This window comes from Nycticebus coucang, chromosome 2 (assembly GCF_027406575.1).
Source record: "Nycticebus coucang isolate mNycCou1 chromosome 2, mNycCou1.pri, whole genome shotgun sequence".
Lineage (NCBI taxonomy): Eukaryota > Metazoa > Chordata > Mammalia > Primates > Lorisidae > Nycticebus > Nycticebus coucang.
This window is the reverse complement of record NC_069781.1, coordinates 80729384-80755301: the sequence shown is the minus strand read 5'-3', so window position 1 is coordinate 80755301 and position 25918 is coordinate 80729384. Positions and strand designations below refer to the sequence as shown.

The window sequence follows — 25918 nt, the reverse complement described above, 5'->3', positions numbered from 1 at the left end:
GGGTGAGCACAGTATCTCCCTAGGCGTCTTGAGGAAAGGAAACTCAGTAAACGATAAGGTCAATTGCATTTATTTGGGTTATCGTTAATATATTGTCATCATTCTTATTCTAAAACATTTGTTTTTTAATTCACTTTGAATCAATTTGCTTATCTATTTTCCCAGAAAGTAAAAAATTTCCTGTCTTTCCAAACACCAAATTTATGACATTATAAAATTTGCCATGATAAATATGAAGACTCACTTAGAAAGAGAAAGTTATTAAATTAAGAATACACATGAGTTAGCCAAAACCATCTAGAGATATCTATCATACTAACATCTTTCAACCTGAGAACATTTAAATTATGGATACATAAAGTTGGAAAGCGTTTTTATAATTCTATTCAGTAGATTATGAGAGTTTCCTCCATCTGCCCAGCTACCCATCTATGGACTCAGATATCTTCTAAAGAGAAAGATGAGATGGGAAAAGTTTACTACTATTTAATTTTCTTTTCCTAATAGCCAGGGAAGATGAAAGCTCCTTAAGACATGATAATTGGCCTTTTGGTTTCAGAACAGTGATTCACTCTGTGAGGGGGAAAAAAAGTAATAATCCAGCAAAATGACTATTTTATTAGATAATTTTTAAAGGATGAGATAAGAAGAAATCAATGAAAGCAAGTCCTGACCACAAACATCTGCTGAGACAGGAAAATTCCAAACATGAGGAAAAAGAAAAAGAGAAAGCGCACCTGTCTGATTTTGGCAATGAACAGGAGAGAAAGCAATATCATCCAGGGCAACATACCCTCCTTTGGGACCGTTGAAAGCAACTTCAAAAATAACCTGCAAAAGAAAATGACATATTGTCACAAGTTTACATATTTTCTGTTAGGCTTAAGTACTCTTCACCTTGATTCTAAATGGCAGGTCAGGCAAACCAGTTGATGCCAAGTTACAAGGACTTATGGAATCATGTTTCCAAATATAAGAGTTGGGCAGCACCATCCCCAACTTTGTCTTTTAGGGAGAATGAAACTGCTATGGTCTGAGTGTCTATATCCCTTCAAAGGCATATGTTGCAATCCTAACTCCTAAGGCAATGGCATTAAAAGGTGGGGGTCTTTCGGAAATATGATTAGGTTTGGAGAGTGGGATTAGTGTCCTATGAAAGAGACCCAAGGGAGCTCATTTGCCTGCAAGGGCCAGGAAAATAGTGTAAATACACAAAGTTGGGCTTGGTATGGTCCAGACATGAAATGAAGAAGGCAAGCCCTGTTTAAAGGGACACCTGTTACTCAGCTTCATCAATTGCTGATGTGTGGGAAGTCAGGCTGGTTATAGGTTAAACCGTGTCTCCCCACTCCTCCCCAAATTCATATGATGAAAGCCTAACCTCCACGATAAGTGATTTATTTGCAATAGGGTCACTGCAAATGTAATTAGTTAAGCTGAGGTCACACTGGAATAGGGTGAGCCTCTAATCCAAATGACTGGTATCCTAATGAAAATAAGAAATTTGGGTTTGGAAAGAGATAGGCACAGAGAGAGTACTCTGTGAATATGAATGCAGAGACCTACAAGCCAAGGAAGGCCAAAGATCACTGGCAAACCAGCAGAAGTGAGAGACGGGTGGGTACAGTTTTCTCTCATGGCCCCCGGAAGGAACGAATCTCCACCCTCAGAAGTCCTTAATTATGGACCTCTGGCCTCCTTAGAACCAAAAGACAGTGCATTTCTGTTTTTTAAGCTACCAGTTTTGTGCTACTTTGTTATTGGACACCTCTAGCAACCAAACACAAGGCCTAACGTCTTTGTAACTAGCACATTATCTAGCTGGGGTGTCCAACCTGTGGCTTGCAGGCTGTATGCAGATTATTTGATGACTGTTTTGCTTATCAGTGGTGTCAGATATCATGAAAAATATGCATCGGCCTTTTTTGTTTGCTCATCAGCTTTCATTAGTGTTTGTGTATTTCATGTGTGGGGCCTAAGACAACTCTTATTTTTCTAATGTGCAGCAGAGAAAAAGAAAGGTTGGACACCCCCGATGGAGGCTCTCTAGATGTTATTTGAAATGTTTAGATTTTTCAATGCTGGCAATTAATTCAAATGTTAATGTGAACAAGAGAAACAAAACCCAAACCAAAGAAAACAAACAAAACCACCCTACAGCAGGCAGACAAATCACTGTGGGCTAGATTTGAAGACCTGGCCCCATAGGCTTCTGCTTGCAACCTCTTCTGAAAAGAATAGTGTCTTAGAGGCAGAAAGACAACAGTTCAAATCCAATTTTCATCATTTACTAGTTAGGCGATACCTGGGTACATTGCTAAACCTCTCAGTTTTCTTATCTATGAAATAAGCATAATAAGACCTACCTTGGAGGACTGTTGAGATTAAATAAGATAATGTATATAAAGATCCCAGCACAGAGTTAGGCAGGTAATAAACTATGAACTAATTTCACATCTTTTCCTCCATGTTGGTTCCCTCTTCTAGCCCAATTAGCCACTAAGTAGCTTAAGCAGGTCCCTTCTCCAGGTCTCAGTTTCTTCATTTTTGGAAAAAAAAAAAAAAATAGTTTGGATGAGATAGTCTATAAGGTCCTTTTCATCTTAATAACAACGGTTGTAGGGGGCCCTGGTACTAGGACTGTCTGAAATCCACTAGGAGACCCAAAAGTTAGTCTCTGGCAAATGGGGTTGGGCAAAGATGAGGAGAAATTAAGATTATTGACTTAACACAGATCCAGGGCTTAAGGCACTAGCTGGATGACAGAACTCGGTTGACACTGAGCAGGTGGGATAAGAAGGCTATTTCCGGTCCTAACATGCTAATCACAGGTCCTGTGTCAACGTGTTCTCTCTTGTTCAGAAAGGCAATCTCCAACATTTGTTTTCCTTTCTAAAATTCATTTGAGACTATGGTGGCATTGAATCCACTGATTTTGTAGGACAAGTCTCTTTTCCTGATAATGAGAGCAAATAATACTGGTGAATAGGTTCAGAATAGTAGAGCAAAATTACACAATTGTTGAGCCAAAGGATGTGTGCTTAGGTTTAACAGTGTTCAGAGTTGTAACTTTTCAAGTATTGCTCTAAAAGAAACTCTCTAAGAGAGAACACGTTGACACAGGACCTGTGATTAGCATGTTAGGACCAGAAATAGCCTTCTTATCCCACCTGCTCAGTGTCATTCATATAAATGAATTCATTCATATAAATGTTGCCCGAGGAGTTTATAGTTAGATGAAAGGAATTGGTAAGGAAAACGCTGTCAGTGTGTGTGGGACTCATTTGACTTTGCTAGAAGGAAAACTTTTGAAACAATACATGCGTTTCTTTTCCTCCTTGTAATCTAAACTCACATAAAATTTTCCACTTTGCTGCAAGAGCAAATTGAGACCCGGTTAGACTTTGGGATAGGAAATAGCACACATTCTGCAAAAGGCACTGTGCTCTCTCTGGGCTGGTTTAGGGCGGGAGTAGGAATGGGTGCAGGGAGAGGCAGGCATGCCACCAATGGACGGACCATGTCAGAAACCAAGGCCCAAGCCTGGCATTCTCTGCAGCTCTACATCAGGCTAGCAGATGGCACCAGTGAATAACATCCAGAGGAATAATCTGCTTCTTTTGCAATTTAAGGAGAACTGGAGAGGATATTGCAAAAAGCACAAAATGAAAAGTGGGGAATATTGATAACTTATGGTAACTAAGATTCTGCATATAGCTCCAAATCCTTATAGCCATCTTAGCCCTACAGTAACCGCAAAGCTGCAGCCTATGATTCTAGAGATCCTCTGGGATCCTCTGGGGGTCCTCAAACAGCACCAGGCCATCTCCCTCAGCTTTTGGTCAGATTTTAGTCTAAGAACTTGACTAGGTTCTCTGGTATTCACAGAGTATCAATCTTTGATTCTCTGTTTCCTCGTTTCTTATGCATAAATACAGAGATAATTTCATCTACTATGTTGGATGGTCAGTACTGAAATACACACATAGATATAGATATGTATTAACATATATGTTTAGAAAAGGGTTTACAAGGATAAACACCAAAATGTTAATAGCCCTCATCATTGTGAATTTGGCTTAGGTGTTTTAGCTTATTTCACTTCTCCGAATTTTCTAATTTTTCCTCATGGAACATTTATCACTTACATAACTATAAAAAGTTATAAAATTAAGGCAACAAGCCTTGTTTCGCATTAAGGCCATAATAGTAAGTTTATTTCTGATTTTATGGCATTATTTGTCCTGCAAGGACAGAAATAAGTTACTTTTTCCTCAAGTAAAGGAAACCTTCAAAACTTTTCTCAGGAGTGGAAGTTCGAGAATGAATTTCACTTTTGAGGGAATTTGAGCTTTTCTTTTAAACCCTGCATGACCACTGTGCCAAGTTCAGAAGAAGAGTGTGTCCAAGACATCTAGTTGGTTAACTGGCTTTTTTCTATTTGCCCTTATAAAAAAAAATACTCTTGCCGGAAAACGTAGGTGATAAAGGAGGCAGGTAGCAGGGATTACAGGGGAAGGGGAAGAGGCTGAGGGGGCTGAGATGGGATCAGGGTGGAGGGATAGCAGAAAAGACAGAACCTCTTGGTCTCCTTGCCTGTGCTGGGTGCCACCCTGGAGACACCCCCGGGACACTGGGCACACCTACCTCCATCGGGTAAGGAGCATTGAATTCGATCTCTGCGAGGTTCCAGTCAGCATTCCCTGGGTTGTTAATTCTCCAGAGCTCCTCATAAAGGCCGGCCACATCCCGAGTATAAAGAGAGAAGATATGGTCATTCCCCTGCTGGAGCTGGTAATAAAATGACAGGCAACCGGACATGGGGGCGGTGGTCCTCGGGGAAATGAGCTGGGCCACCTCCTGGAAGTGCTTGACGTACACAGAGTCCACGTACATGTAGTGGCCTGTAACAAACAGACAGAGCACAGCGTAAGATAGGCTGGGAGGCAGGGGATGAGATGAAAAGATGTGATTCCGGGGTTTATTTATTTATTTTTGAGACAGAGTCTCACTTTGTCATCCTTGGTAGAGTACCGTGGCATCATAGCTCTCACCAACCTCAACCGCTTGAGCTTAAGTGATTCTCTTGCCTCAGCCTCCCAAGTAGCAGGGATGACAGGTGCCCGTCACAATGCCCGACTATTTTTAGAGATGCAGGTCTCGCTTTTGCTCAGGCTGGTCTTGAACTCATGAACTCAGGCAATCCACCCGCCTCAGCCTCCCAGAGTGCTAGGATTACAGGCGTGAGTCACCACACCTAGTCTGTGATTCTGGGATTTACTTCAAGATAGCCCAGTGGGAGTGATGGGGAGGAAGTGGAAGGGCTGCAGATGAAGGAAGTTGGGCCATGAGTGGATAGAGAAATGCTGTGGCTGGGAGATGGGTCTGCAGAATTCATTGTACTCTGCTAAATAAGGGATGAGACTGTGCTTTTCTCTTTACTTTTGACTGAAATAAAATATACATACACAAAGAAAGGTACAAGTGCCATCTGTAAAGTGCTTGGCCTTTGACAAGCTTAACTCACCCATGGAAAGAAACAGAACATGAGCCCAGAAGCCACTAAAAAAATACTAAGTAAACCATGTATTCTTAAAAGGCTGCCCTGTGCATCTTTCTGATGTCTGTAAAATGTAACCATGTGCATTTTGAGTGAAACGAAGATTTTAAATTTGAACTGGATGGCAATTTGTATATTGTTAGTGGAACATGTAGGTCAGTGGACACTGAGACAGGGTTGGGACTTGGAAGGCTGACCATGTGCCAGGACTCTGTGCAGGCCTCAGAGGGCCCTGGACTAGAGGCCGACCTCTCTCAGAGAAACTGTGTGAAACAGAGGAGCCACAGAGCAGAATGGAGAGAGCCTTCACACTGCAGAGAACTCTGTTTGAATCCTGCTCCATTTCGTATGTGAGCAAGTTTCTCAGTTTGTTCCTGCTCACTAAAATGAGAACCAAATACTTCCCTCATAGGGTGGATGTAAGTTTAAAACAGGATTCTGCACGTAAGGTGCTTAGCATGTGCCTGGCACAGTCCATCCTCTACACAATTGTAACGAACTAATGTCAGTGATTATGATGATTCTGCAGCCACGCTTGCCCTATAGTGTGTTTGCTACAAAGGGTAGCTATCATAACTAGCAATTTTGTATGGACTTGTTGAAATAATGACAAAGAAATGCTAGGTACTGTAGCTCCAACAGAATGCCCCTTTTATTTATAAACTCAGAATAATTACAGCTCAAAATCTTTGTTTTTATTACATTTCCTGGTCAACTGCATTCTGTTTCCCCTTGGCAAAAGAGAAGTGAGAGTATGAGGAAGAATATATATAATCACCCACTGGACAATTTACTTTGCGAGTAGCAGACTGTATGGTATGTGGGAGGCTCTCAAAACATGGTTATTCAGAGCATGAAGACAGTCTTGGAAAAGTCTTCACCTCTACATGGCAGAGGGCAAAGATGGCCAGATCAAAGCTCACTTTCTCCTGGTGATAAATTGCTCAGCACCTTGACTTCCCTGAATGATCTCCCTTATTGAATGTAATTTCTCTATGATCTTGCCAAACCATGAAACTGAATAAACAGAGATGACAAACTCAAAGGCACAGAGGCGCAGCCAGATCGAGTATGTGGGTGAAGTGGATTGGGTCAGGGAGAAAATAGAGGGTGGTAAATTAGTCACCAGCATTTAAATCCTATTTCTACAACAAGAAGAAATAAAAATTCAGCCTCTCTGGAAAAATAAAAAGGATCTGATAGCACTGCATTATAATGCAGTGACAACCAGCTGGTGGTAAGAAGCCTCCATCTTCCCTGAGAGGATGGCCTCTACTTCCAGCTCATGTCCTTACATCTGGTCCAGTGCTGCAGGTTTTTATGGCACATCTGTCAATTTGTAAATGATGATCCCTGTGTTAGTTTGATAAGGCACCTGTTTCAAAGTACATAGGTTGGGTGGCTTCGAGAGCAGATACCTATTATCTCAACAATTCTGGAGGCAAGAAGTCCAAGATCAAATGTCAGCATAGTTTGTTCCTTATGAAAGCTGTGAGGGAGGGACTGATCCCAGGCCTCTCTTCTGGCTCCTGTGGTTTTTTGGCAATCTTTGGCACTCCTTGGCATATAGGTCTCTGCCTTTATCTTTACTAGGCATTCCCTCATATGCATGTATCTCTCTTTATGTCCAAAGTTCTTCTTTTTATAAGGACACAAGTTATATCAGATTAGAACCCACCCTACCCTAGCATGATTTCACTTTAACTAATTACATCTGCAATGATCTATTTCTAAATAAGGTTGCATTCTGAAATCCTGGGGGTTAGGACTTCAGCAAACACATTTTGGAGGATCACAATTCAACCCATCACACCCCTCATCAAAAATTTAAAAATGTTGTATATGCCAAGTAAACAGATCTGCAGGCTGGAGATAGCTGATGGGCTCCATGGGGCCACCTTTGGAATACATTTTAAAGGAAGAACCAGAATGTCAGACTGAACAGAATCAGAGAACCCTTGGTATGGAAGGAAGGGAGCCTTTCCCTATCTCAAGCTCAAATGTTCTCTAAAGCACCCCCGGTGGCCAGCTAGCCTCAACTAGAGCATTCTATTAATAAAGAATGCATATACCAGGTAGCCTCTGTAACATGGCTCCATTCACTAAGAACTCATCCGAGTATCAAAGGCAGAGATGAAGTCTTTATGGCCCTTGGTAACACATCTTACCAATAAAACAGAGTCTTTTTGCATGCTGTGCAGCAGGGGGGATTGAGTACAAGCAAGCTATAATTCTTTGTATTCTAATGTGTAAATAATACTTGGTTTCCTCAACACCCCATTGTGGGATGGGCCATGGAGGTGGATCACTGAGAGGCCCTTTGAGAGAGCTTGCTGTGGGGATCATTATGGACAGACAGACTCCAGCTGCCTCCAGACAGACTCCAGCTGCCTCACTTTTGGATCCACAGGAGGGTCTTCAGGGGTCCTCAAACTGCGGCCCGCAGGCCACATGAGGCGGTGTGATTGTATTTGTTTCCGTTTTGTTTTTTTACTTCAAAATAAGATATGTGCAGTGTGCATAGGAATTTGTTCATAGTTTGTTTTTTTTTTAAACTATAGTCCGGCCCTCCAACGGTCTGAGGGACAGTGAATTGGCCCCCTGTTTAAAAAGTTTGAGGACGCCTGGTCTAGATGAAGACTACGCTACTCTGAACTTCTCCCAGCCAGTGACCGACCATAGGAGGGGTCCTAGAGCAAGGCCAGTCTGCCTGACATGAGGCTGCCCAGCGGATCCCATCAGCCTGGCCTCCGCTACCTCAGCAGTCAGATTTAAATCCTATGCTGAAGGTTCTTCCCACCCAGAACCACCTTATGACTTTTGTAGGCCCCAGGCACTCTGGCTGCAGTGGGTCCCTTCCTCCATATAAAACATTAACAATTTTCGTTCATCACTACATTGGTGTAAGGGTGAATATAATGTAGGCTAGATTTTTATTATATTTATTATACTCATTTTTGTATTCTGACTTTAAAATAAATAAAATTAAAAAATGCTCTTGGATCCCTAACCATGCAATGGCTCCAAGGAATGTTGCCTACTATGTTTTTTAAGCACATCAGCCCTGACCCCAGCTGCTGTAGCTCCTTCCCAGCCATGTCTCCCCAGTAGATCTCTCTCCCAACCAACCCTCGCATAGTGTCTGCTTCCACAGCCAGCTTCCTTCGAAATGCATCTTCCTGGCAGACGACAGACATCTGACAGTCTTCTTTAAAGGATGGTGCCTCACCTGCTGTGTGGACAATATTTTAATTCGTACATTTGCGGTCAAAGTACCTCCTTAACAACTCGTGCTCAAGATGCTAAGGCAAGTAAACCACAGTCACATTTCTGATCCAAAAAGTATCCAGCAAACACATGACCTGCCCAAAGTGAGTCACAGAGGCAGCTGGGAATCAGACCAAGACTGCTGATGCCATGTCTCCTTGGGGCCCACCAGACTAGACCACATTCTCTTGCCCTCCTTTTCCCTCCATTATTCGTTTCCAAAGATAGGTACTAATTACTGACAATCCAAGTAACATTAACTTTCTCACTGGGAAAGTGAGAAAGGTAGCTCATCATAAATTTATCATTGCAGCTGGAGGGGAGGAAGATTCAGAAATCATAGTCCGGGTGTCCACTCAAGGAAGCCAGGCTGGAGAAATTGACAACCAACCCAGGCAAAGTATGTCATGGGCTACAATCTGCTCTGAGGCAGAGGAGCCAACAGCTGGGTACGTGCAGGTACTATTTTATGCATATTTCCAAAAAGAATGAAGAAGGTAGCCTAATAGCCTAATAAGCCTTGGGCAATTATGTCCAGTGTCTGGTATTATCAGAATTTTTCTGCCTAGTTCAGTGAGGTTTCCAGAACCCCTGTGAAAGAAAAATTTTTTGTCAGATCTTTAAGATTTGAGTAAGACAGAACTAGATACAGATGAACTTTAGGTAGATGGGATCCTATAATCAACCAAATCACTAGAGATCTGTGGGCCACAGAGATTTTAAAGTATTGAAACCTGAACTGATAATGAAAGAGTTTGTATAAGAGGATGGGTTCCCCATAAAATTAGGAATTGAGGGGCTTATTGCCACTGCTCTGAGGTCTGTGCTGCTTTGCCACACACAGATTGGAAGCCAATCTGTTATTGCCCCATTCTGGATTATGGAAAATGAATCTGAAGTTTCCTGGATAAAAACAGTTTCAATTTTAGTTGAAAGGCAACAGTTCTCAGCAAGGCCTGCCAACACTAAGACCTCTTCTGGGATAATGCCTGTGATGATGATATATCCGAAGAGGGCTTTCCCTTCACTTCTCGGGGCAGCCCTTTGTATTAGCTAAACTTTTTATGTGAAATCAGCAGCCCCTGGTAGTCAGCCATTTTCCCTTGGATTAAGGAAAGAACTTTGAAGTCAGTTCCTGAACATTTATTTTCAAAGAGTCTGGCTAACCAGCATTCCCCAAAGATTGGCCTTGGCTTGGCCATGACGCCGAAGGCATCCTCTGACTCAGCTGTGATTTGGCCCCGCTGGCCACATTTGTACTCCAGTTGTGTTGTCTGTTTCAGTGTTGCTGGGTTTCTGGACAAGCTGTCTCCCCAGTAAGGCAGACAACTTGGTCTGAAGAAACATTGGCCACATGGAAATGCCCCTGGTCTGCTGCCATGGTGAGGAGACAGCACGCAGTGACAGAAAGCTACCACACAGGACAGCAAGTTAACATAGCTGCTCCATGAATCTGACACTTAACCTTCGCGAGCCTTTAGTTCTAAGGGCTCAGGGGGCTCTTACTATAATAGAGTCAAACTCTAGTCTTTCTCAGCAGCATTCAAGGATGATGTAAACATAAATAAAAGTTAAGTGGGAAGCCTTCTAGTCTCTGCTAAAACCTCAAAGCTCAAAACAACATCCTACAACAACCTACATTTTCTAAAGACTGGTGCTAGACCACTAACATGCTAAGTGGCAGCACCTGGCATCTGAGCCAGCTCTACCAGCTTTAGTCCATCTCCCCTCCACACCCTGTGCGTATAAGAAGGCTAGAGATGGTTCAGAGAGATTGCGAACAGGGTTTCTCTGAAGAGCGTGTTTCGGAGCTGACCTGCTATGTATTCCTTTCTAACCTCTCAAGGGAAAGTGAGGGAATTGTGTCTGCAATCTTACCTTGATCCGAGAGAGAGGACTTAAGGGAACCACTCATGGAAGGGATGGAGGAAGGAAACTGTCATTTAACCTCATCCCCTCCCACCTGTGCAGAAATTCCTGTCTCCGCGATTGCCTTGGACACTGAGACGAGGATGGTCAGAATTCTAGAGATAACTTGATCAATGATAACTTTAAGTTTGTGGGGTACAGACACTGGTCCGGACTGTTGCATACATCTATCTAAAAGCAAGAAGCTGACTGTGGGTGCTGTTGGGGGCAGGGTGGAGAGGATTTTATGGTCAGTGAACTGCACTTCCAGTGTTTTGATGGGCAAAGATAATGACCTTTTCCCCAGCCTAAGTGGATAATTTAGAAGGTATCATGGGCTGCAGTGCCTTGAAAGGACTCTTCTCAAGTGGGCTGCTTGTAAGCATGGTATCTGCAATAGGAAAGGCCTGGCAGGGTGAGCCATTGCTTACAGGAGCTAAGTGGGATCCCTCATGGTCAGCCAGAGAGCATCATCTGTCTCTGGAACAGTAAAGTGGGATTCCCATCAGCCATGAGAGAAATGAGCCGAATTTGGCCACCTGCTGCACGACAAACATCAACTCTAGATTACATGGGGCAGCGCCTGTGGCTCAAGGAGTAGGGTGCCGGTCCCATATGCCGGAGGTGGCATTTCATAGCAGTGGGCAAGTAAAACTTTTTGTCCCTGGCCTTTCCCTTTCCGTCCCAACCCTGAGGAACCCAGAAGCAGCACTGTGAATGGGAGAAGAAGAGAGGGAGAAAAAAGTGAAGAAGTATGAAAACACAAACATTCCCCTCTACTGTGGCTCTGTGGCCTCGTATGGGGGACACTCTGAATGTGAAGACACTTTGGAGCTGTGACTGACTGATCTTAATCTTTGAAAATAAGGCTGTTTGTTAGTACCCAAAGCAACTGGGAAGCTATGGCAAGTCATCCAGGCGGCAGGGACAAGAGACCCAGAACAAAAGCAAGGGCAAAAAAATTAATAAAGCTGCTTCCATACTGGGTGCCCATGCCAGGAGCCAAATGGATCAATGCAGAGAGCAAATGAGCAGGTGCTATCAAGATGACCCCTGAGCTCATTCCAACTCAGAGTGGAAATGAGAAGAATGCCATGAGTTATGGACGGAAGGTCCACCCATCTCATGGTCTTTGATGGAATAAAATAATTCTGACTTGATTTTAGGTTTTGAAACCTTGTCTAGCTCCTTCCAGAGTGGCACCATAAGCAGGCTTGATTTTTAAAATCTCAACAAACAAATTTCCCTACTTTTCCAGCAATTATCTTCTTTTTGCTAGGGTGTTTAGGGAACAGTAACATTCGGAGCTGTCAGTAGGTTAGCTCCTGAAATAATTCATTTCACTTCATAAAATATTAACCAGGGAAGAGACTTAGATGTGATGAATCAGAATTGAGGAAAAAAAAAAACACAAAAAAACAGGATAAAATAACATTCCCTCCAGTATTCCAAAGATGTCCCACCACAATTTTTACTGCATTATTTAAACCATCTCTATCATTAAACTTTGGGGACATAGGACTCATTGAAAAACGATGACTCAAATGTTTGTGGGAAATGGTTAAAAACATACATGCATAGATAGCCTCATTGTATTTTTCAGATTATTACGTTTGCTGTTCCCTTTTCTGCACACCGAGACAAGCATCCTCTGGGGAAGATTTCCTCCATTCTCCCCATAGTCCTGAAACTCCTGAGTAGCCACATGGCTCCCCTTTTCCCTGACGCTTCTCCAGTTTTTACCTGAAAGCAAAGGCAATAGCTGTGTCCAGTATACACATAAACAGGAGATGAGTTCCGAGAGTGAAATCTGCGGCTGCAGGCAGACATCGGAACCATTCACTCTTTACTGTGCCACCCAAATGGATAGAGCTCAGGGAAGATCCATATACCCGGTAGAAGGCAAGTGTAATAAAAGAAGCAACATTTTTTTATTTTGGGAGCACTAAAGGTTTTTTGCTGGTGTTGTCCAAGAGTGATCCTCATCAAATCTTTGAATCTTATGGGCAGGCTTTTTAAATAAGATATTTTAAAATTTTGGAGTCATCTTTTTTAGCCCCATCCTATAGAAGAGAAGACTTATATAAGAATCCAGGCATGAGGCGCGTGAACGTGCGTGTGTGCATGAGTGTATGCCTGGTGCGTAGGGAGGAGAGGGCTACTGGCTAATGAATGGGTTGGAGGGGAATCGGCGCAAAATAGCCGAAAAGAGTTGGAGGCAGGGAATAGAATGCAGGCATGCAGGTTTCCTGCTAATCATAAGCGGGAATATAGGCCAGCACCCCGGGGGTCCTCTGCCACCTGCACACACTCTTGGGATTCTCAGATACTCCCAAGCACAAAACAAACCCTCCATTCTCATATCTCTGCACTTTATAGAGTTTATTTTTCTCTTATCCACCTGGTCAAATTCTAGTTCTACTATTACTTCCTCTAGAAAACCTTCCCTTAGCCCCAAATTGAGGTAATCGTTCACTTTTCCGAGGGAGAAGAGAAAGGATGGGAAAATGGAGAAAGGAAGATGGGAAGGGGAGGAGTGGGAGAAGAGGAGAGATCCAAACGCCTAGGGCAACAGTGACAGCACCGTCCAGTAAGCCTTGGTGAACCTCAGGGATGACCACACTATTATGCTCATCTCTGGCCTCTTTTCCTCACCTCTTTATCCCATTATTGCTCCTTTTTCCCCCTAATGTCAAATGTAATGTGCTTATAAGAACAGGAGGACTCAACTTTTTAAAAATTCTTTCTTTTTTCTTTTTTTTGAGACAGAGTCTCAGTCACCCTTGGGTTGAGTGCTGTGGCATTATAGCTCACAGCAACGTTAAACTCTTGGGCTTAAGCAATCTTCTTGTCTCAGTCTCCCAAGTAGCTGGGACTACAGGCACCCACCACAATGCCTAGCTAATTTTTCTATTTTTTGTAGAGCCAGGGTCTCGCTTTGCTCAGGCTGGTCTTGAACTCCTGAGCTCAAGTGATCCACCTGCCTTGGTCTCCCAGAGTGCTCAGATTACTGGCATGAGCCACTGCTCCTGGCTTGAACCACTATACTCAGCTAACATTTTTGAAATAGATCTCAGTGGGTGGCAAATTTGCAGACCCTGATACATAGAATTATAGGCAAAGAGAGAAGAGTAAAACACTAGAACTCAAAGGCATCACAGAGATCATCAAATTCAAATTCCTCATTTAGACCGATAGAGACCCTGAGAAAATAAGAGCTTGCTGGAAGTAATACAATACTCTGATAACTGGGCCTGGAGCACAGCATTCCAGCTCCTAGCTTCACATGCTTTCTCTATCCTTCATGGACACAAATGTGGTCAGAATGTTCTATGGTTATGGGTAAACATGAGGAAGGGCTACAGTATTACACTCTTCCCAGGACAGACTGCACTTAGGTAACATAGTCAAATGGATGATTTGACACTAGTCCATAGGTCTACCTCTCCCAAGAAATGTGTGGCTGCCCAGCCAGCCGACCCTCACCATCACTGAGAATGAAAACTGATGCATTAAATAACTAATCACTGTATCATGACAGTGGCTACTCAGAGGATTTGACTTGGGAACTAATTTTTAAGTGATTCAAGAGAAGTTCCCTAACCCTTCTCCATAGTTAAACTTGCATCTCTGTGTACATGTGACAATGACATGGAGAATTATTGCAATTTTAAGGCATTAGCCTTTCAAGATCCTTTCCGTTCTTTGCAGTAGATTCTTAAGATATGACAGAAAAACATAATCGGGTGTGGTGACAGGCACCTGTGGTTCCAGCTACTCAGGAGGCTGAGGCAAGAGAATTGCTTGAGCCCAAGAGTTTGAAATTGCTATGAGCTATGATGCCATGGCACTCTACCCAAGGACAGAGTGAGACTCTATCTCAAAAAAAAAAAAAAAAAAAAAAAGATGTGATTAAAAAAAATCTCAAAACTAGCCTATTTTCATACATAAAGAAAAAGTCACCTGGATTTTCTTTTCTGAACCTCTCTCTCCCAAGAGATTGTTAGTACTTTACTCATTCAATCAAAGGTCTCAAGAGGTTGTGACACTTCATGATTCTGCAGGGGTTAACACAGTTGTCTTTTCAAGTGCCCATGTAGATTCCTGGGCACTGCCACCACTGGTTGTTATTTGCTAAACGCTCATTTATAGTGTGTTTTTCCAATGGCCACAAGTGGAGATGGGCTGTGCATCTTTAGGGTCATAACATGAAGTATACAGAGAGAAATGCCAATCTTTTGTCATTGTCGAACAGGTTAAACCTTGCTTTTAAAAGTAGGAAATATGTGCTTTTCCATTCTTGTAATACTTTACTGAGAAGAATGTGTTTCAACTCCATCCAGGTTGTACTCTGTACTAATAGGAAGCCAGAAGCTGATCTAATCCATCATTTCCTATGTAGACACACAGGAAAAAAAACTCATTTCAATTTAAGTTTTGGGCAAGAGGGGGTGGGCTCCCACAGAGTGGACATGATGTAGGGGTCTATGACGCACCTTTTGGGTACGGGACATAACTACAAGAGGGACTCCATCTAACAAATTCAAGTATTGTGACTTGGTTGTTTGTACCCTCACATTAACCTGAAATAAAAATAAAAGAAAATAAAAGTAGGAATTACTTTTTCTTTTTCTTATCTCAGTAAGTGACTCTAGACATATCTGAAGAAACAGTTTCTGGGGCATTCCTTTTTTTTTTTTTAGAGACACAGTCTCACATTATTGCCCTCGGTAGAGTGCTGTGGTGTCACAGCTCACAGTAACCTCCAACTCCTGGGCTTAGGTGATTCTCTTGCCTCAGCCTCCCAAGTAGCTGGGACTACAGGCACCTGGCACAACGCCCGGCTATTTTTTGTTTGCAGTTTGGCTGGGGCTGGGTTCAAACTCATCACCCTCAGTATATGGGGCCAACGCCCTACCCACTGGGCTACAGGCGCCGCCCATCTGGGGCATTCTTTTGTACTCTTGTTCTACCCCTCCCTTGGCTGAGATAATCATTATTATGTTAATCCATCCCAACACTTTGCTGCAATGATCTCTCTCCATGCTCAAACACCTTGGACAGCTTCCCATTGTCAATAAAATAAAGGTAAAATCTCTTGTCTGGCATTCAAGGTCTTTTGCAATTTGTTCTGACATTACTTTCTCAGCCATATCTCTCCCCCTTTATTGTTGTACCTGGGCCTTCTCTTGTCTCTGCCTGTCAAAATTATACCCACACTTCAGTGCATTTTACTTTTATCACATCTTCTAGGAGCAGTAAGTGACCCAAGCAGTAAGTGATCTCTTTCGTCTCTGAATGCCCACCATCTTTGCTTTTTTCGTGGGGGAGGAGAACTCCTCTTACAGCAGTTAACACACACTCCCTCTCCTAACACCCATTTTTAGTAGAAATCTCTTTCCCTTTCTTTAATGTATGTACCTTGAAGCTGGGAAGAGGCCACAGGGGGCTTGTCTTTATCCCCATCACACTTGATACAGGATCAAATGAATGTAAATGTTAGATTTGAACTTGGATTTGTCTTCAACAGGCAAGCTCCATGAGACTCGAATATTTTTACATATATTTGCTTATAAGCATTTTATTCTAAGAAGCTTGGACATATTAAAAAAGGCATAGAATTTGTAAAATGAAGGTTGTAAAATAGAAGTTTGCCCACTGGGTTTGACCAGCAGATGTGTTTTGTTTAGCCCACACATTCATTTTTAGAAAATATTCACCAACTTAAAAATATTTGAGTAATTTCACATGAACACTCTGCCTTCCTGATTATATTAAAACATCAAAAGATAAGGCAACCTGGGCAGCCAGTCACTGGAGCTAAGTAGTCTTTGTACAGGGGCTCTGCTTTCTAGTTTGCCATAGTCCTCACCCAGGCCACGTATCACTTGCTAGAATCAGCTGCCTGACTCCTATAGCAAGTTGAATCTGAGACTCTGGTTATAAAGGAGGAAACAATAGAAGCAAAGAGAATAGTAAGATCAAGATGAGGACTGCCCAGAGCCAAGATAGGCTGAAGGATGGACACTTTTGAAGAAAAGCTGCGGACATGATTAAAAATATTTAGAAGAAGAGAAATTACAGTGAATGAGGAAAAAAGTAAAGAATGATGAATGTCATCATGTTTTCTGTCATGGGGATACATAGTCAGCATGGCAATTTACTAGGGCTGAGTAGATCAGCTCAGTGTCTGCCACATGGAAAAGGATCTAAAGGGAAAAAGTTAACTATTTACAGCAGAACCAAAATTCTTAAACCTGTTGGAAGGCCAGCCACTAGAAGCTTCTTGCTTCTTGGAGAAGACCTTGGAGTTGAGGGCCAGAATGTCTTGCAATAATGGGGAGACCTAGGCTTTTACAAAGTCCAGCAGGGTGCAGTGATAAATCCACAGCGGTAACTCACAAGTAAGCAAACCCTTGCCCCTGTCTCCCTCCTGTGGAGACTTCTTACTGATAATGCAACCTCACCTCCCCATCTCCCTTGCAGATAACCAGCGTATGTGGCCACTAGGGGGCCCTGTTGCACACCACATTCAGTTAACCAATCACTGCCACTAGAGAAGTTATCAAGGTCTCCTTCCTGGCCTTCCATCTATATTTAGTGATAACTAACCTGGACTCTTCCAGCCTTGACATTGGAAATAAGAAATATTAAACAACAAACAGAGAAGAAAGTAAAGCACACTATGGGAATATAAAAATAGTAAGTAAGAACAGGTCACAGCTGAAGAAAACCTTTAACAGGGTGGCCTTCCCCTAAGTCACAGAGCTCACATCTGCAGTCTGTCTTGACCTCACTGTCTATTCTTCCCTACTCTTCTGCCAGCCTCCTGTTCCCTCCTCATCCCCCTCCCTTCCTGTTGACAGAAGCCAGTGAGGTCAATGCAAGGAGCGAGAGGAGAAGGCAGAAAGATTCATCCTGGGCAAAGTACTGCATGTGCCCCCAGCTCACCCAGCTCACTCCTGAAGGTGTGATCCTGTGGGAGAACAGACTGGGAGTTCCGAATATTTCCTCCTCCTACAAACCAGTTCACATTGGGGTTCCAGCGGTTCACAAAGCCACAGAGATGATTTTCTTCAAAGTCGCATTCTGGCAAAAGAGAAACAGAAACACTCTTCATGGCATGCAGTCACACCTGGGTACACCATACTCACCGCAATTTGCTCTTAGATGTTCAGATGTTTCTCTCTCCCTTGGCCCACTAGAACCTTTTGACCAGGGCCTCTGGACAATATTGGCCAAGAAAAGAGACAGGTCCTATAATGAATTGAGATTCTAATTTATCATTGGCCCTTTGAATTGTGCCCCTTCCACTTAAGAGCAGCATGTAGTTGATCCATGCAACTCAGGACTAGCGGTGATGATTTATGAGCTGTTATCCTCTTTAGGTCTGAAAGATAAAGGAGGAGGAAGAACCTGGGATCAGTAGGTGTATGGCTGCTTGACAACATTTGCCAACCAAAGGCAACCTGGCATGTAGTTTGCAGCATGACTTATTATTAGCCTTTGTTTCATCAGGTGTGAAATGGGGACAATGTTTCCACCTCCTAGGGCTGTTGTAAATGTGGATAGCTCCCAGGACAGTGCCAGGCACATGGGTGGTGCTCAGAACAAGCTGGCCATTTTTTTTTTTAATTAAATCATAGCTGTGTACATTAATGCGATCATGGGGCACCATACACTGGTTTTATAGACTGTTTGACACATTTTCATCACACTGGTTAACATAGCTTTCCTGGGATTTTCTTAGTTATTGTTATTGTGCTAAGACATTTATATTCTGCACTTACTAAGTTTCACATATACCCTTGTAAGATGCACTGTAGGTGTAATCCCACCAATCACCCTCCCTCCGCCCATCCTCCTCCTTCCCTCCCCTCCCTCTCCCTCTTCCCCATATTCTTAGGTTATAACTGGGTTATAGCTTTCATGTGAAAGCCATAAATTAGCCTCATAGTAGGGCTGAGTACATTGGATACTTTTTCTTCCATTCTTGAGATACTTTACTAAGAAGAATATGTTCCAGCTCCATCCATGTAAACATGAAAGAGATAAAGTCTCCATCTTTCTTTAAGGCTGCATGATATTCCATGGTGTACATATACCACAAGTTATTAATCCATTCGTGGATTGATGGGCACTTGGGCTTTTTCCATGATTTAGCAATTATGAATTGGGCTGCAATAAACATTCTGGTACAAATATCTTTGCTATAATGTGATTTTTGGTCTCTGGGTATATACCCAGTAGAGGAATTATAGGATTGAATGGCAGATCTGTTTTTAGATCTCTAAGTGTTCTCCAAACATCTTTCCAAAACAAGCTGGCCATTTTTAACAGTCATCTCTTTTTCTTTCTTTCTTTCTTTCTTTTTTTTTTTTTCAAGACAGAGTCTCACTCAGTTGCCCTGGGGTTGAGTGCCTGGCATCATAGCTCATAGCAACCTCAGACTCTTAGGTTCATGCGATTCTCTTGAACAGGTGCCTGCAACAATGCCTGGCTAATTTTTTTTAGAGTCTTGCTCTTGCTCAGGCTGGTCTCACTCCTGAGCTCAGTCAATCCACCCACCTCAGCCTCCCAGTGTGCTAGAATTATAGGCATGAGCCACCATGCCTGTCCTGTCATCTTTTTTCAAAGGAATGTTCAGGATTATTCTTTTAGCTCCAGAAATTTTGTCCAACACCCTTTCTTGAGCTTGGTGCCCCAGCTATCCATCCCTTTCTCTCTGAGGGTGAATAAGACACCCAGAACTGAAGGGCATATTTAATATAGTCTAAGATGCCCTTATTTCCTTATAAACAAGAACTCAGTCAAAATAGGTGGGGCAGGCATATGCTATGCTCTGAGTCCCTTCTGCACCTACTGAATGGAGAAGAGAGAGAAGAAAAAGCCCTCCTTCAGTGTCATTGACATGTTTGCTTGGGTTAAGTTGTTGCTCATTAGTAAAATCCTTTAGTGGAAACAACAAACTCACAAGCTGTTATGTCCATTGACTCTAATACTCATGCAATTAAATTATGAAGTAGGATTGTGCTGTCTGTCTCCCACTGGCCCCTCCATATCTACCCTGTCTCCTACTTGCTTTGAACCCAAGAGGTTGACCTGTCTGGACTGTATCAATGGGCTCCCCTTCCAGCTTCCTGTTGGATTTAACCAATGGAGGGCAGAGGCAGAGGGAAGCCAGGTTGCCTTTGGTTGGCAAATGTTGTCAAGCAGCCATACACCTACTGATCCCAGGTTCTTCCTCCTCCTTTATCTTTCAGACCTAAAGAGGATAACAGCTCATAAATCATCACCGCTAGTCCTGAGTTGCATGAATCAAACCAGCACTGTCCCTTGTTGGTTTCCTTTGGCACTGACATCTTTGCTGTCTCTTTAACGAGAATGAGCTTTCCTCAAATCACACAGGTTGAGTATACCCTGTTTCTACCTCCCTGCCAGGATCCTGACTGCTATAATTATCAGCATGTTTTTACATTAGCAAGCACTGAAGATTTTTAAGTTTACATTTTCAATTATTTTTTTTCACCATGGCATCCGCTAACCAGTGTCCAACATTCAGAGCTAAAGCCTACCATAGAGGAAAATAAAAAACAAAACATTCCCGAACGTGCCAGGCTCTATTCACAGTCTCATTAGTCCTCACAAGAATCCCACGAGAGGAGCACTTCATCCTCATTCACAGGTGACCATAGAGGCTGAGAGGACCAGTAGGCCGACTGCGCCAGCAGGCGACCTCAGGCAGGTGTGTGTGACTAGTTTGCATCTGGTCCACGACCCACGCAGTCACCAGGCTGGAGGCCAGAGGGAGGCTCAAGAAGGGAGCCTGGGTGAACTCACTGTATGTTCAGAAAATAGCCACTTTCCCAGTCTATTTTCTTTCACTTGCTTTAGAGCAGTGATTTTCAACCATTTTTATTTCATGGCACACTTGAACCTACAGTTAAATTTCTGCAGTATGCTTAAATTATGTTGATCAAAAAAGAGAACAAAACAGCAACAAAAAAGAATATATTTACTACGCTTTGAACTTATTTCAAAAATAATTCAATTAATGATCTTTAAAATTTTTTGCAGCACACCTAAGACTTTCTCCTGGCATACCAGCGTGCCGCAGCACACCGGTTGAAAATCGCTCCATCAGAGACATCATCGGAAGGTCAAAACACAAGGGAGACTTCAGCAAAGTCTCTGTTTTGTTGGGAATCCTCTCATCCTCCTTTCTCTTTCCCTTCCACACCCATTTAGCCTCCAAGTGCTAAAGTTCCCTCAATTGTGTTGCCCCTTTCCCTTTCCATGGCTAACTCTCAATTTTACCTTCATTACTTCCCCTCTGGAAGGTCACAGTTGCTTCCTGGGAGTTTTCTAATTTGCTATGTTTTCCTTGTCTCCAACTCATTTTCCACAAGGCAGGTGGAGCCATCATCTGAACACATACTGCATACCTCTCCCCTGCTGCCTGACTTTGGCTTCCTCCCAACCCACAGTTCAGTCTGGGCTCCACACCCAGGATCCACACTCCCCCCTCACAAACCCCCTCAGCTGGCCTGAGCCCCACTTCAAACACCCTACTCTATTCTTCCTCCCCACAGGGGTCTAGCATAATGAACCCTTTCCTTCCTACCTTGCACCTCCACTGGACTAAATTAGACTCCTTGAAACCCCAGCCCAAATGCCCATGAGTCCTCCCCAATTTCTTCTCCTGCTCTCTGTACCCCCACAGCTTAGTTTGTCCCTCTGTGGTGGGATTTACCAAATACAGGACTAGCTTCAGTGACAGGTAGAAGGTGAGCAGTCACAGGACAGGAACTGTCCTCTCCTGATGCCCTCGTGGAAGCTGGGGCATAAGAGACACCCAACCAACCCTGGGGAAGTGGAATCTAAGTGACAGCTGTGATTATTAAGATGGCAATGGTATGCCAAGAGAGCAATGGAGGAAAAGAGATAATACACCAGATTGTCTGACAAATGCTACAAAAAGCTATGTTTACAGCAACCTGGAAATGATTTTTATTAGAACATGTTGAGGTTAAGGCGGTAACTCTGAGGCTACAGCTGCTGCATCTGCTTTTCTTTCATTCGTCTAACCAGTGCAGGCAAATTCTAATGAGCCTTTCCACACAAAAGCCAAACAACGTATAGCATGGCCGTGAGCCTAGCAAAGAACTTAAACTACTATGGGTTATGCAGGATATGTTATATGATACTGGGATCTTTAGAACTGATTCGGTTCCCTCTGGTAACAGTAGATTTTAGAAAAAGATTCATATTCTGATTAAAGGAAAATGAAATCCACTTACCGATACAATAGCCGGTTGTCATCTTGATTTCAAAAAGCGCAATGCTGTCTGTGTTTCCCTGTCCTAGTACACCTTCTATTAAAATCTGCACAACACACAGGGAAAATGGGGAGTTAGACTTCAAAACACCGTGTTTCCTTGGTTCAGAATTTCAGCTATTAGTCAGGAGCTGTTCAGCAATTCATGGCAAAACAGCATTGTTAGTTTCAGCTAATTGCTATTGGATACCACTCTTATGATAGACTTTATTAAAGAATGTGTTAATGTGTGTGCACAAACACGTACCTATGTTCTTAGAACTCGGAGGTGAGCCAGATAGCCAATAAAAGCTGAGTCAGCAGGCTTCTTTTCTATCACCTCTCAACCACCAGCTTCTCTACCGCATGTGGTAGCCCTGTGGCTATGTTTCTGAAAGCAACAGCCTTTTCCTACGTGGTTTTAGCCCTATGGTTTTGCAACTAAAGTAGACTTGGCGGGGGGGAGGGGAACATAATAAACAAGGGCACTCAGACCCCCCCATTGTGCCTTTTGTCAACCACTGCCAGATATGGAGGAACCCCAAGCAGACAGAGGGTCCAGGAGAGTAAAGTATTTCAAAAGTTTGCAAAGGAGAAGAGGAATAGGATAGGAAATTGAAGTGTGGATTAGGAATGAAGAAAGTTTCCACGAAGGCTCCACTGTGTCGTCAATGACATATTCTCAATACACATCACACTTCACAGCCACCTGTGTCCCATCCTTCTTCCTTCCTCCAATCCACACCCAACTTCATCTTCCATCCTCTACCTTCCTTTTCCAGAACCTCTCAAGAAACAACTTCCCTCTTTGAAAAGGAAACAGAACATGTCCTTTAAGTATGTTTGCCCTTCTGAAGTATTTTCATTTTTCTTTTATTACAGTTAATGTCTTATTCAAAATCTGTAGCGAAAAAAAATTTGTAGCAAATAACCATTAACAAGATAATATAAAAACATACCACACACAATTTAGAAAAATGAAACAAAATTACAGGAAATGAGAATATTCCCTAAAGCCATAGAAAATCTATTTCCATAGAATAGATTGATTTAAGCCCCATTTAGATACTTACTGAAGGCCCATTTAAATAGATGGGAATGAAACCTGGGAAGAAGCTCTTTTAAGGAATAAATAAAATGTTAATTTGTATTACTAATATTCTTCTATGGCACATCTCCTTTGAAACATCACATTCTAATACAGGAGATAACTAATCTCACCACCAGAAATTTTCATAAGATCTTGAAACAGCATAAACTATCTTCCTCCCAAACTTTACCTACTTTGAATTTCTTGGAACTGTTTTGCAAATCCAAGCTGGCTATGAGCCAGCTGTCTGAAGGTTCTTTAGCAGACCAAAGCAAGCGGTCAAAGCTTTCGTCTTCAAATCTCATGTAGAGGTTCAGCTGGCTGGGATCTGACAGAGACCCGGAAGATGTTATCTGGTAGACCAGACGGAGACAGCTCCATTCCTCAGCCTGTAGGTCAGAACTTAGCAGAACAGCTTTCTCCCCTTGCTTAGCAAAGGAGGTGTCCACATAAACATAATGGCCTGGAAATTGAAAGGAACACAGGCAAAATATCAATTTTTTGTTTGCAACATGGAAAAATATACAACTGTGGTCCAGTAAATCTGTGGGCAGACAGAACCTGCAGATGCATTTTGTCAGCCCACCTGACACCGGATTGTTGACTGAACACCGGATCTCTGGCCTTTTGTAAAAAAATTAGAAAGTCTGGCCACACTGAGGCCACTTTCCCATATGACACCAAGAGGCTGGAGCTGAGTAACCCCGCCTTGTCAGAGGGAGGCATGTGGCCTACACTTTGCCACGTTCGCTGTCACTCCCTTGAACTCCTGATGCTGCAGCCGAGTGTCAGCTGCCACAGAGTACACTGTCTTCATTCCCCTGGGCCCCATGTCATGTGAGCTGGGCATCGGAATCCAGACAGGCAGCACGAGTAGGTGAAGTCAGCATAACTCGGCGCACTCCCATACCTCCTTCCACAGCTCCCCCTTACCCAGTGATTCAACCTGCATTTGACTGGCACCATAGTAGACTGATGCATATAGGAGATTGGATCCCGGGAGCTAGGCATATAGAGTTCCTTGGAAGATATTGTTTTTAAAGCCAAGTGTAAGATTCTTTTCCCTACACTCTCTCATGACCAAATTTTATAGTTCTCATACCTAATTGAGAAAACATGTACAAAACATGTAGCACAGGGTTGGGAAGGCGTGACACTATGGGACAAACAATCATCATTTCCTTCTTCTCCATCTCCTCCTCCTTTTTTCCTCCTCTTCCTTCCTGTCTCCCTTTCCTCTCCCCTCCGTTCTCCTGCCCCTCTCCCTCCCCTCTCCCTCTGTCCTCCTAATACTGACAAGTGGTGTTTTGTTGGCTGCACCAGGATGTGCAATAGCATTTCTAGGAGGAAAAGGGATGCACAGAAGCCAATAGCCCTAACTGGAGCCCTCCAAACTCAGATCTGGCTGTCTGGCTTCCTACCAGTGACCCCAGTGGAGTCAGAGGGCATTGCCTACAGGTCTATGGGGACCTCGGGCCTTTCTGGTTTGCAGACCCTAATGCTTGATCAATTCATGGTGAGCATCTAACCTGCTGTCTCTCAGCCTGTGGCTGCCCACCCATCCCACTGCTAGCTCCTTGGGCTCCCTAACACTGATCTCTTACTACAAAGGCCCTGAAATGCCCTTTGTTTTGTTTGGTATTTTTCAACCCCTCCTCCCTCCCACGCTTGTCATCCTAAACTCCCATCCTGACTGGATCCTTATCTCTGTTGCCAGTAGCAGCAGCTCAGTGGATGACCACCCTAGCATTTGGAACACAGGTCACTATCTTCAGGAAGCCTTGCTTGCCGGCTGAAGGGTTTCATGACTGAGTTCTGTCTCCAGCTGGCAATCCTCTTAACATAGCAACTACCCACTGGGCACAAACAGCAACTGCTTCTAGATGCAAACCCAAGCACCCCTGTGAGAAATCTGGCCCTTGCAGCAATCGCCACCACCACTACCTGCTATGTATGAACGACACCCACTACTAGCCAGGCCCAGGCAGTGTTCTAAGCTAGGGGACCTGTTGGATTTTACAGTCCTAAGCTCAGGTCCTTTTTGAATAAAAGTGCTTCTTCACTGTGGCATATGCTACTGGCCCCTCAAAGGAATTCCAAGCAGGCTGCTAATGGGATGCGGTGAATTTGGGATTGGGGAAGATTTTGTGAACACTTCAGACCTTTACTGAGGAAATAGAGAGTTAGGACATGGAGTATAAAAGAAGAAAAAAACAAAGTCCTCCTAATACTGACAAGCAGTGCTCCGTGGCTGCACAGAATGTGCAACAACATTTCTATGAAGAAAACGGAGCCACTGAAGCCAAGAGCCCTAACTGAAGCCCTTCAGACTCAACATTGACATAAAATATCAACTTGCCTGCCACACAGGGAGACCCAGTTCTCGTGGGGTATTCCCTTAGTTTCCTCCATTCTCCCCCTCCCCCTTCCATTCCCATTCTATAAGGGAACAATCAAAGCAGTGCTCTCAAATCTAAGCCCAGAGTCACATACAGGGCTCGTTCAGATCACTGGACCCACCCCTGCAGTGATCCACCCAATAGGTCTGATGTGATACAGATTCTAACAAATTGTACTTCTGGGAAGTTCCAGGTGATGCTGTCATTGCTGGTGTGGCGCTCATGCTTTGAGGACCCCTGATCACTGTAAGGTATGACAGAGATGCAAGGCTTATGCTCTAGGCACATCTTGTCTCCCAAGAGCAGGCTTTTAGGGAGGAGACAGTTCTTGAAGGTACAACGCAAACTTAAGTAAACGTGTGCTACAGCAGGCTCAC

The 25918-nt window shown here is 43.3% G+C and overlaps 1 protein-coding gene across 4 annotated transcripts in view; it reads right to left on the bottom strand.

Moving 5' to 3' along the window:
* MAMDC2 (MAM domain containing 2) overlaps window positions 1-25918 on the bottom strand; it is a 172101-nt gene that overhangs the window by 62377 nt on the left and 83806 nt on the right. For all 4 annotated transcript variants that reach the window (XM_053574798.1, XM_053574768.1, XM_053574778.1 and 1 more), the window contains 5 exons: window positions 23337-23605; window positions 22036-22120; window positions 17687-17824; window positions 4648-4904; window positions 738-831 (listed from right to left, as the gene is read on the bottom strand). In XM_053574798.1, coding sequence (XP_053430773.1) covers window positions 738-831; window positions 4648-4904; window positions 17687-17824; window positions 22036-22120; window positions 23337-23605 — 843 coding nt within the window. The remainder of the gene's footprint in view (window positions 1-737; window positions 832-4647; window positions 4905-17686; window positions 17825-22035; window positions 22121-23336; window positions 23606-25918) is intronic.